The 13,250-nt window shown below is 32.1% G+C and overlaps 1 protein-coding gene across 1 annotated transcript; it reads left to right on the top strand.

The window, feature by feature from the left end:
• The first annotated feature begins 891 nt into the window (after window positions 1–891).
• Window positions 892–4,661, top strand: LOC110717932. The gene is made up of 2 exons (XM_021896731.1): window positions 892–1,242; window positions 3,655–4,661. The coding sequence occupies exons 1-2, from the start codon at window positions 1,214–1,216 to the stop codon at window positions 4,208–4,210; spliced, it is 585 nt and encodes a 194-aa protein (XP_021752423.1). The 5' UTR covers window positions 892–1,213; the 3' UTR covers window positions 4,211–4,661.
• The last annotated feature ends 8,589 nt before the right edge of the window (window positions 4,662–13,250 follow it).

The raw sequence follows: 13,250 nt of genomic DNA, 5'->3' as shown, positions 1-13,250 counted from the left end.
ATAAATCTCTTAGTATGAATTGTGTGCCCTCCTTTGTGCGTGTGTTTATGTTCAATCATTGTTGTGCTCTTCTTGTAGATTACTTTACATATAATATATCTCAATAAAATTATAAAGTTTTGGATACTACTTGTATTAGTTTGTAAACATTAAAAATGGTTGATAATTTAACTTGTTTTTTTTTTTTTTAAAAAAAAAAAAAAATTGATATATATATGTATTTCATTACCGATTCCTACATCCTTGTTAGTGTATATTATTGATATTTCAAGTCAGATCTCGAAATATAGTTGATAAAATCTTTAATGGATGTTATTAATTTGTTCGCTTCATTTTTTCAGTTAATTTAAGGTACAAAAATATCCTCGAGTAAGTATACCTAAATTTACTAAGTTATACTTGTATGTAGACATATATATCGTTAATGAATAAAATAGGTTAAAAAAATACATAAATCATTCGTATACTCATTTTCACATAGTTCAATGGTATCACGATCATGGTAGCCATATCAATATATCATATTTTGTCATCGATCTTAGTTGATAGTACCCATATACATGAACTAATTATCTACAAGAATGTGTTTAAGGAAAGATTTGGTGAATTAATTATCATTGATACCATATGATCATAATCACATGAGAACCAAAGAATAAGAAAAAAAAATGGTCCCATCACAAGAAGCAAAAATACATGCCCATAATCATAAATAGACAAAGAGAGGCTAAACATGATTACTAAGCTAGGGTGTGTACACTTTCCACGCCCTCAACATTGTATTATTGCTAATACATTTTTAATTTTTTTTCTTTTTTATTATTTTAAAGTAAGCAAAAAAAAAAAAAAAAAAAAAAAGAAGATAAAGGTGGGTAAGAGCTTTACTTTTTCGTCCTTTTGGGCCAATTTGAATCACTCTGAATAAAATTGAAGCCTGTCATTTTTTTATTTTATAAAAGTAATTAATTTAATTTAAATTTTAATAAAAAGAAAAGATTAAAAAAAAGGAAAGAAAGTAAATAAATAAAGGAAGAGTGAAATTTCCAAGTTGCCAACCCATCTTCACATAAATATTTGAAGTTAAAGTGTTTTATTTTCTCTCTTTCTTTCTTGAACAGTTTAGTGTGTTTTGTGTGTCTTTTTCTGTGTTTCTAACAAATGAACTTGCTCTGTCATCAAATTCTGCTTCTTTCTTCTTCTGGGTGCTTTGTTCATGCAAGATCCCAAGACCTCAAGAACAAGGTTTGTATTCTTATTTCAATTTCCATGCATTTTGTTTTATTATGTTTCATTCTTGATTCTTTTCATGATTCTTTGTTGATTGATTGGGTTTATATCATTACTACCTCCATCTGGAGGTTTGTCGAGGGATGTCACACCACTAGTTCAAATTACGTTATTAATGTAACAATTAGAGATACAAGGAGTAATTTATAGAATTTACTTGTTTGTTGTGGGTGGTTTCATCACAAGTTCAAATTACACTATTAACGTGACAGTTGAGTATGTAAGGAGTAATTTGTAGCTAGAATTCATTGGCTTGTTGTGGTTCGTCATCATACCAACCACTAGTTCAAATTTCACTATTAATTTCACATTCAGGACAAAAGGAGTAATTTGTAGAATTCAATCACATTTATGTTTGGCATTTTGGTGCTTGCAAGTTTCTCCAAACATTAATTTTCATTTGAACCCTTTTTTACTCAATAGATGTTTACTCAAGTCATTATCATTGCAAGCATATTAGAATAATATCTTTCATGATTTAAAATTAATTGTCGCATTCTCGCTTCAATATCACAATATTTCATAATTAATATTGTATATTTGAAAATTTAATCATAATTGGGATTATTTTTATTTTAGGCATCTCAAAATGACGTATATATGTGACTATTATTTCAAAGTTTGTTTTATTGGCTTAAAATACACTCACAAGTCACAACCATCATGTTTATCTTATTAACTCTGTCAATATGTCATAAGGGTCATCATAGAACTGAACATGAGAACATGAGAACATGAGAAATACCTGTCTTAAGCTTCCACAGATTGCGTCACTTATAAGTTTAGTTATTTCAGAGCTTTTATTTTACTTTCATCACTAATCCCTAACCAAAACTACCTCTAGACAAGTGTTATTTTATCATTTTTTATGCTGTCTACAATTAATTTTCAAATAATGAAATTAAGTTATTTTATCATTATCAAATGATAAAAACTTTGGCTACTTGTCTAATATTCTGTAAAATTATGTTACATCCTTAGTGTTTTACGATGATTGATCCTAAAAAAATTAAATGGTTGTAGAACAGTAATTAACAGCTTGTAAACATATTAAAAGCCTTTGCTAAGTCATAAAGCATTTTTTTTTTTTTTAATTTGTCCGTTGCTCCTTGGTCCTACTTGGTATTGATACATTTTTTTTGAACACCAAAATGAATCAAATGATAAGACGTGAAAAATAAGGCTAGATAAATGGGATATTTTTTTGTTTTTTGTTTTTTTGTCGTATATTCTCTATTACTAATATTTAGTGTATGATTCATATATTAACTTTAACTATAGCATATCATATATTCGTATAAATTAATGGAAGGAATGCCACCTAAAATTAGATGAAGTAATTAAGAACAATGGTTCATGCGTCAATGCCTGTGTTTTGTGGCTAAATTAATTATAAAAAATTTGTTAAATAATTTTTTAATTTTTGTCAACTTTGGGATGTGAAACTATATACAGTACAGGTGTTTTATGAAGTATTTGAGCAATAGATTTTGTCAACGATAAACAATAAAATGGAATTTCATGTGTAACAATCTAACTTTACATCAATTTCCAGCCAAGCTACCAAGGTGTGGTGTCACATGAAGCTTGGACATTTTAAAGTTTGGCCTTAACTTAGAGTAATGCTATTTGTCTAATGTTTGATTGACATAAAGTGTCTTATATACTCTGTATCTTGCTAATTATTATGATAAAGTAATTGATATATATGGTCTTCTATGATTGTATATAAGAAACAAAAAATTTTAGGAAATGTTATAAATGCTTATATGCGGCGTGCAATCCTGAGGATTACATATATCGTTATCCTTGTAATGGTGGGTGAAGTATATATTGTTTATGTGAATTTTTTGTTGACAAAGATAAGCTCTTTGACATTATAGAAGTTTAGCAATTTGCATAAAGCTGAAGAATTGAAATTGTGTTCAAACAAGAAATGGCAGCCAACATTTGTAAAATTTACCTCAAAATCATACTTAGACATGTAAACATAAGCCTGAAGGCATCTGATTAAATTGGAACGAATGTGAGCAAGTACCACATTTGGTGTATGTCATGCCTAAATTTTATCAACTTTTTGTCGCTCCAAATATATCATTATGATTTACTCAATCTTATCAGTAAATTTTGCTAATCTATTCTATACCGTTATTACTAGTATTATTTTTAATTACAATCACTGAGTACATATTTGTACATGTCTATGTTGGTTTGATTAATGATGATCCCATCTATGATCTATGGGATATTGCTCTTGTCGTCCTTTGTATTATTTAAGGAAGTTTTTGAGATTGAGGATAACATTGATATGTGGTGTTACCAATATGATTACTCCCGAATTCACTTTATTTTCATTTTTACTTTTAGGAAGCCTTGGTATCGAAAAGCCTTAGAGATGACAACCTTATGGAAAGTAATTGTAAAATCACCAGCAACTGCAAATTCAGCACTATGGAAAACCATTAAAACCACAGAAATCCAACCAACAACAAACCCTAGCAAACAAAAGCTTATAAAATCTACTTCTCTTAAAGTTGCCACTTCTTTCACAAGAGTATGCCTATGTGCTCCTATTTCCTCCTACAACGAGGTCTTCAACACCGATGTTCCTCCTAGGAGAAGCTACACTTACCCGCGATCAAAGCCCTTTACTCCACCACCTTCAACGAATAATGCACAAGAATGGAGGATTCCTAGTGCAAGGCATAGCATCGAGGGAAGGAGAGTCTTTAGAGGGAAATCATTGACCGACGATGTTTTAATGAGAAGGTTTGTGGTTGAAGAGGAAGCAATGATGCAAGTTAGGAGAAGAAATGAGATGGAGATTATTAGAAGAAGAGCTTCTTTAAGGAGGAGAAAACTTGGGCCTAGTCCTTTAAGTAGGATGGTACTTGCTGAAGATGATCAAGAGTTCTTTGATTAATCAATTAACTAAACAAAAAGGAAACAAAAAAAGATAGTTTTTTTTGGCTTTCTTACATATGATGGGTTAATTAGTGGTGGTTATTGTATTCTTGTGTTCTTCCATATTTTTTTGGTTATCCATTTTGACGCTTTCTCTAATTTTGTACATTTTGAATTACAACGCCATGATCATCATGATTTGCGTATGTTCTTTATCACAAAGGTATTATAAGCATACAACATAGGTGTTATATGTTGCAATAGAAGATCCAGAACACAAACTGTGTAGTATAAATTGGTTGCGACTTGCGACTTTGCCAGGTCTTAGTTAGGTTTACTTCTCGTGTTTTAGTATTGGATCTTGGCCCAAAAGGTTGGGGAGCCAAGGTTTGATCCTCCAACAACTATGCCACAACTTTTTATATGCAAACTAGTGTATGGCTCGGGCGATGACCCGGATTGCTAGTTTATACTTGTTTAGTTTGCTAAACATGTTCGATTATTTTTTCTTAGTGTCTTGATAATCTTCTTGAAATTTCTTAACTTGAAAAAAGATTTGTATTGAGAACCATATTCAATATATGATATGTTGTGATTTAAAATCATTCAATAGCTATTGACTATTTAATAGATAAATAAAATTATTAAATTATTTTTCATCAAATCGAAAAATAATAAATTTTTTTTGAAACTTTAATATTTAAGTTGTTAAATAGTCTCATGATCATTACATAATGGAGACAAATAGTATAATAGTTAATTACCTTATCTAAATTAATTATAATTTTGTTGGATAGAAAATCACAAAAAATAAATGGCTAAGATGGTAAGACTTGTAACTTGAAACTTGTTGGTCTTGAGTTTAATTCTTTGTATAAGCATTTTTAAGTTATCAAATCTAATACATGATGTGAAAGGTGACACGTAACACATATTATATTTTAGAAATGCTTTTTAACATATAAGTATAGATATTAAATATCATATTACATAAATTTATTTTTTGTCAATTTATAAATCTCAAATGAAACAAAAGAAGTAATTATTATAGAATGGGGGTAATTCTAGTAGCCATGCATACCAAACTGATTGTTTGGTGCAAACTTGACATGGGCTGGCAATAAAAAGCCTCACAAAAGCAAAGAAAAGACTGAAAAATAAACTAAAAACAAACCCATTGTGTAATACCCCGTATGTTTATACGTATTTTAACTTAAATAAGTATTTCTTAAAGTATTTAAATAATTCGAAATGAATTATTTATGGTGTTTCATTAATTTAAAAAGAATTATTTTAATTAAAAGTTTATTTTTAATTATTTAACAATCTTGAAAATATTTTATTTGATGATTTGGAAACATTGGGGCATATAATTTTATAAAAAAAGTAATTTTTAAAGTCAATGGTATTTAAGGAAAGTCAAAATACTAGCTAGTTTGAATAGGAGAAGAGATCATTAAGAGTAGAAAGGGGAATTTAAGTAGGAGGGTTTTGAGAGGGGGTATAAATACCCATCATATGGGCAAATTGAACCTTGCCTAAGGTGGAGAATACCCAAAGGTAACTCTCTATCTCTTTCTCTTATTTTCCCCCTTCCCCTTATTTTCTTCACACCACACGCCGCCGGCCACTGCCGCAGCCACCAGAGAACGCCGGCGACAGCAGCGGCACCACCAGCGGGTGCGCAGCAGCAGCCTTGCTGTGGTGTAGTGGCTGTTGGTATTCGAACAAAAAAAAAATTCTTTTGTTTTTAATCCTAATCTAGCCTTGATTTAATTATTTATTTTGGGTCGTGTGATGATTTTTATGATGTTTGGTTTTAAGTATGATGTATATAAATTTTCAGATTTGGTTTTGAATTAAAAAGCCCCAAATTACAAACCCTAGGTAATGTTTTAGATTTTCCTCTTTCGTATTTTAAAATAGGCAAAACAGATATTTTAAAGAAAAAGAATTTCTAGGGTATTACACATTGAACCTAAATTGCAACACAAGACCAATTTAGAAGTTTCAACAATGAAAAATGGCAAAAATCCACACCAAAAAGGAATAGTCCAAATCATAGGTTTATTAAAAAAAAAAACAAGAAATGAATCAAGATAAGCTAAGCTAAGCATTCTTCAAAAAAAAAAAAAAAAGGGCTGTCAATTGCGGAAGACTTGAAGATCAAGAAGGTGATTGTTGAAACGTATGCAAATACTCTTCGTGATAAGTTGCTTACAGCAGGACCTAATCCACATCACGAACTAGCAGCAGCAATTTGTGATGTTGCGGCTGTGTTGGCCAAGTTTGAAGTGGCCATCGTTAATTCGTTACTCACACTCCAAGAGAGAAGAATGAATCAAAATTATGTGGTGCATAATGTTAATATTATGGCTTTAGCCTATTAATATAATCTATCTTCTCTTTGTGTTAAAAAATAAGCATTCTTCAAAAAATAAAATTAAAATAAAAATGAAAGTAAAAATAAAAACTAAGCTAAGCATGATTCTATCAGGCTGGTATTCAACGGGCTCGAGTAATGACAAGTATGGAATTTTGTTTCGAAGTGAAAAAACGAAACCCCATTGACACGTACCGATAACAATGTGACATCCTAGCTCCTTCATAGTCGTTGTCAATGAGATGCATTCACATTTAATGTTTTAGTACTAGTAGATGCGATAATGACATTACACAACTAGAATACTACATCACATTTGGGATATAATTGATAGAGTTACGAGAAAACGTAAAGAATGAAAATGAAAATGAAATTGAAAGTTGAAAAGATAATATCAAAAATATTTTATATACTAACATTTACACAAATTTTCCAAAAAGACAGGTGTATGTTAATTTATTGTAAGACAAGTTAAAGTTATCTTCAAGGATTTAAAGTTATCGTTTCTATTACAAGACAAATCATATTAGCCTTTATACTATCTAATCATGAATCTATAAGAAGTCACACATTAAAATAAAATTTAAACCAACAACAAATTAAATGTTACCCTTTAAGGGGTTAAAGTTACCATAAAAATAGATAAAATTACCATTCAAACTGACCGTCTTACAATAATATTAACATACACTCGCCTTACACATGACTTATTGTACCATCTAACAATAGGGGTGCTTATATTATGATGCGTTCGAGTTTTGATCGAGTCAAGTTTGAGTTGCTCGCACATTGTCTTGTCGCATAAGCACCCTTATGGCCTTATTTGACGTTATGATAATAAGATGTTAAAACCCCTTGTATAAAAGGTTTATATTTTATTTTTTAAATATTAGAGGAGAGTCTGACCATATATAAGCTTAATGATGATCTATATTAAAACAAATTAGTGATAGGAGGAATCACTTATCAATCTTATAGGTTAGTCATTCTCCCTTTTTCTTCACGAGTTCATGGTAAGATAAATAATTTCAACTCACATTTATATATTAAATACAAACTAATTGTTTCTTTTAAAACCTGAATAGTATGTGACAATCCTTTAACCTTACGGGAGCCAAAATTGCTATGAGATGTTCTCACAATGACAATCCTCATTTCTTAACCCATGGGAGCTAAAGTTACTATGAGATGAAAAAGAGAAAGAACTCATCACCCCAAGGCCCAAAACCCCTCTTGTTGATGCCCATTTTCACTTACAAAACCGTTGCAAACATCAAATTAACACCATACTACACTTACTTATTCCAAAATTTCCAAGAAAAATTAAGAGATCTATAAGTCCCATAACTTAAGGATTGTTGCTCTACAATTTTACAAGGCATTTTAGAGACTAATGCAAACAAAAATCTTGTGAAATTAGGCCACTAGCTATAGCATTACGGACGATCTAACTTGCTAACTGTGTCGAGCCAAGTGCTTAAGCTTGCAAGGTCCCCTTTCTATCTTAGGGGTTGTCAATATCATCATTGGCGGACTTGGCCTTATGCCTGGTGGGTCAAATGACTCATCAGGGCCCAAAATATTTTTTAAGTTTTTTTTTAAAAAAATAAATAAATAAATTATTTTCTAAGTTTTTTTTTAAAAAAAAAATACTAACTTTGAACCTTTTGTTAATGTTGTTGGGTTTTTGATGAAATGTGAACCTAATGCTTGTACAAATTTTAATCTTGTCAATTATTAGTTTGTTAATTATTAGAGAGCTAAGCTTGTCATGTTGTCAATTATTAGTTTGTTAATTATTAGTTTGTTAATTTTAGTCTTGTCAATTTTAAGCTTGTTAATTATTAGTTAGTACTGTAATCTTGTCAATTTTCTATTTGGATGATCTTTGTAAATAATTTTTCTTGGGAATTTTGGTAAATTTTTTCTTTTTACATATTTGGTTATCAATTGTGACTCACCAGTCGGAAATTCCTGGGTCCGCCACTGAATATCATAGAGGACAAAATATTACGAGCATAGATGTGTAAGTTCAATAATAAGTTGACTCCAGATTAAATCCCTCCTTATTGTAAATGTTGGCACATAAAACATTGAAAATTTTGACTTTTAATACCACTAATACACCTTTATTTCACTTTTGCTACTCATCTAAATTTTTATTTTATTTTACTACCATCAAAAATCAAAAATTATAGGTTTTGCTGCTGGTTAACATTTTCCGTTACTACTTCTGTTTGTGGACCCACTTATTTAACTCCTTCCACTTTCTTCTTCTCTTTCCACGAGTAGCAGCCCCATCCCAAACTCCCACCCATTCTCCGGCAACACCACCCACTGGTGCGAGGTGGTGTGTGGACTAGTTGGTAGGAGTAGTTGGTAGGAGGAGCATTGATGTTAACAATCGATATTGTCGTTGACTGCCCCAATTTCCCAGACAAAAAAACATGTCAAATTTGATGAAATCTCATAAAATGCAATCCTCTCTGCCATCTCCACCCCTTCATCAACCAAATTTCATTCAACCCCACAAAAAAAAATTGAAAATTAAAAAGTGGGGTTATAATTTTGTTTAATATTGTAAACTTACAGATGATAAATAAAGCAGAAAACCAACATCCATGTTTAGATCGAAAAGCAGAACGACCCTTGTAATCGACGGAATTGGGGACGGTATCAGCCATTAAAAGGGGTGAGTGAAGGTTTGAGGTTGAAGTAGCCATTTTTACAGCAAAATACTCAAAGTGATGACCTGAAATTCCGGAAATTTAAGTGGAATTGACAGCAATTTTTTTAAATTTTTATAGCAATTGAGTAGAATTGAGAGCAATTTGAAGAAAGAGAAGGAGTTTGACGTTTCAGTCTGTTTTCCAGTTAAAGAAGTGAGTTGGAAACGTGTTTGTAATTTGTTTTGCTATATTTGGTAAGAATGATTGTTTCTGGGTTTGTGGGGTGGCTATGCGCAGGGAGAAGGGGAGTTATTGGTGGATTTGGGTGGCTGGTCTATGGATTTGTGTGGGCAGGGGCTGCTGTGCGATGATAGCGGGGTGGGGGTTGCCGGAGAGTGGGTGGAGTTGCCTGAGAATGGGTGGGGCCGGGTTTGGGATGGAGCTGCTAGCCTGCTATGAGGAGATTTGTGGGGGAGATAAGAAGAATATGGAAGGAAGTGATAAGTGGGCCCCACAAAAGGAAATTGTAACAGAAACTGTTAAATGGTAGCAAAACCTATATTTTTTTGATTTTAGCTAGTAGTAATATAAAATCAAATTTTATATGGACAACAAAAGTGAAATATAGGTGTTTTGGTAGTAACAAAAGTCAAATTTACATTAAACATTTTGTAGTTAAATAGTCTATGGAGGGTTCGAGATAGGTTTAGGCATTATTTAGTAATGAATTTTCATTGACTTTTTATTTGGTTAGACATCTAAAAGTATTGTTTGGTAAATAACTTTTTAAAATCAGTTAAAAAACTGATTAATAAAGTTAAAATGATAAGTCTGCTTAGACTAGTTTTTCATCACTTTTTGATATCAAAGTTAAGTTGCTAATAACAACTAACAACCAATTTTACCAAAAATGTTTTTAAACAAATAAAATGTCAAACACACAACATAATACCAATACAATTTATAAATGATTCTAGTATAAAAATGGGTTGCAAGTGGAAATAAGTTGGTTCATTATCAGCTACCAGTCATATTCAATTCAACAAAATTAGGTTCGGTTAAGTTTCAGATTGAATGTATTATGGTTGAATCGGTATAAAGTGTAACTGGTTTGATTCACTAGGTTAGATCGGTTACAAATAGTTTCACGATTCACGTTATAAATTGATATTTTCAGTCTTATAAATAACTCTATTTTAGATCGGCTAGGAGTCACGAAAAGTTCAAACCGGTTCGAATTATTTTCTTACCACTCAACTCCTAGAGATTCCATTTGGTATTGTGTCACTCCTCACGTGCATGCTAGAGCACAACAGAACACAAAGGATGAGAGGGGTGGTTGTAAAGTCTAGAGTATGAATTAAAGTGCAACGGTTAAGAAGCCATCATCAACAAAAACAGCGACAATCGAGCGCCCTACAAGTTGCTGCTTTTCCATACAGCAATAACCCTCTTTTTTACGGATCCGATGCTGCTTAGTGTTTATGTTTTTCACACATATTTAGTCACCTTCATGTCTTTCTCAAGTTACAGTATTTTTTGTCCCAATATAATAATTTTAATCTCACCATATTTTTTTTTAGCAAAAATATTTCATTAATTAAAAGTCATACGACATTTACAATAGAGATTCGACATTAACAAATACATAAGATATTCAATCAAATAAAATTTTCCTTTATGAAAACTGCGATCGTCGAGTAAGATCTTGCACTGTGGAACATATCTCGCTTATATCGCTGGAAAATACAACCTTGTTGGAGAGACAATCTAACGATCCTTTGTAGCCGTGAGGATGTTTTCTTTTTGATTCATCTGTTTGTATTCGAAAACTTGACAACTTTTTCACCAACGAAATAATTTCACAACAATCCATTAGATCTAATATCATGGATTCAAAACTAAGAAATTTCTCCCCCGAAAAGAGGAGATAAACCTTGTTTTTCGAAAGAGATCGAAAAACCCTTGTCTTTCGAAGGAGATCGAAAACTCTTTCTTTCAAGGAAGAAAAGTTCCTCCCAATAGGAGGAAGCATTATTATAAACCTAAAAAAACTTTAAAGAAACAAGGATTGGGGCTTTCTAGCGGTTAAAACTGATAGAAGCCCTTTCAAAATTCAATAATGAAGGCTAGGATTTTGGAGAGAGGAAGGAGGAGAGAGGAGAGATCTTATTTTATTGAGTATCCAAATTACCACTTGTGTGTGACTTGACTTAATCCCACAATATTGTCACATGTAGAATGTGACTTACATTATTATATAAATGAGTGTATATTTAATAAATATGAATATATTTATATCTTATTTTATTCTTTATTTTGGGTTGGCACTTGGTGGAGTACAATGTTTTATAGGATTAATTAAATGTTTTTTCTTGGAATAGAAGAATACAAAGGACATTACTGTTAAGTCACCCTAAACATGCTCCAAAAAATTTCACTCTCGGTCCACTCTTTGAAGGTTAGACTTACCACAATATTAGTCATTTAGTATTATAATTTATCAAGTTATAGAAATGATAAAACCATGGAAGAGTTGGAAAGATGATAATGTATTTGCAAAACAAGAACGTAAAAACCATTACTACCATATAGTAGTAAATTATACGTGTATTATATAAGTAAAAATTAGTTTCAATTAGGTATTCTAGAAATTAGGTTAAGTGGATTGTGAATTATGTAAAGATAATGAAATTAGTATATATTTATTTAGATTCATAGATAATATATTTAGATAAGTTAGGTTCTAAGCTAACAAGTTCAAATAATTAATGTTATAAGTCTTGGAGAACGAGTGGATCGGAGAATGAATGTTAGTTACCTTGAATATGGTTATATTTATAGATACATTATTTGATGTTTTCGGAAACAGGATACTTCTCGGAGTGTTAGGGTATGGTATCAAGATGTCCTAGATACTAAGTCCAAGTATTGTCCAAATGTCCTTCGGCTCCGCCTAGCAAAGGTATGTCTTGAGAGCTCCGCCTTGCATAGATATGTCCGAGAGCTCGGCCTGCAAAACAGAGAAGGTTAGCTTCCCCAGGGGTGTGACGCGGGAAACCCCCTCCGATGCTTAAGCCAGCGAGTGTATTTTTTGGAGAGAGAAAGTAGAGAGAGAATTCGAAAAAAAAGTCCTCTCATTAATGAATGAGCTATTTATAGATGTACTTTTCAGGTGGATGATTTGTACTTGAGTGTACAGATTAAGGGCAAATCAGTACTTTGCAATGACTAATGATGGGCTGGATCATGGAGGGGTATTTTCGTCATTTCAGGTCATTGGGCTTAAGATAATGGACTAGGCCCAAACATTTAGCCGCATGCGTGAGATGCGAACGAGATCGTATGAAGTTCGGATGTCACGTTGAATGATTGAAATTGAGGCTGAGAAGTTGTCATATGTACCGAAATAGCTTTTAGGCATACCCGAGGGCTAAAGAAAACAAAAAGGCACGCTTGAAATTTGCTTTGCAAGCCATCAAAGAAAACAAACTTGATTACAAGACATGTACAACACTATTTATATTGATGAAAAATGGTTTTACATGTCAAAAGGAAATCACAGGTATTACTTGCTTCCCATAGAACAACGACCACACAGAACGTGCAAAAATAAAAGATTCATTGCAAAGGTCATGTTTTTAGCCGCGGTAGAAAGACAAACGAAGAAGTAAGAACAGACCAGCAGGGGAGTGCACAAAAAAAAAAGATTCATTGCAAAGGTCATGTTTTTAGCCGTTTTAATGAAGCAGGGGAGTGCATATCTGATGGATTGTTGGGTATTTTCCCTTTTGTTAGGTGGGTTCCAGCCAAACGAAGAAGTAAGAACAGACCAGCAGGAACCCCAGAACTGAAGCCAGTGCGATCAGTCACTAAGGATACTTACATGAATATGCTTATAACAAAGTTGTTGCCAGCCATCACGGAGAAATGGCCAGCCAATGACCAGGGGCCAATATATATTTAACAAGACAATGCAAAGCCACACATCAGCAATTATGACCCAG

This window comes from Chenopodium quinoa, unplaced genomic scaffold (assembly GCF_001683475.1).
Source record: "Chenopodium quinoa cultivar QQ74 unplaced genomic scaffold, ASM168347v1, whole genome shotgun sequence".
NCBI classification, from domain to species: Eukaryota; Viridiplantae; Streptophyta; class Magnoliopsida; order Caryophyllales; family Amaranthaceae; genus Chenopodium; species Chenopodium quinoa.
The sequence above is the reverse complement of the archived record's forward strand: the minus strand, read 5'-3'. Positions and strand labels throughout refer to the sequence as shown.

Excerpts from the sequence above, each read along its gene's own strand:
- LOC110717932 (XM_021896731.1), top strand. The coding sequence starts at position 1,214 with ATGCAAGATCCCAAGACCTCAAGAACAAG. Across the intron at positions 1,243-3,654 it reads CCCAAGACCTCAAGAACAAG|GAAGCCTTGGTATCGAAAAG; the intron begins GTTTGTATTCTT and ends TTTTACTTTTAG.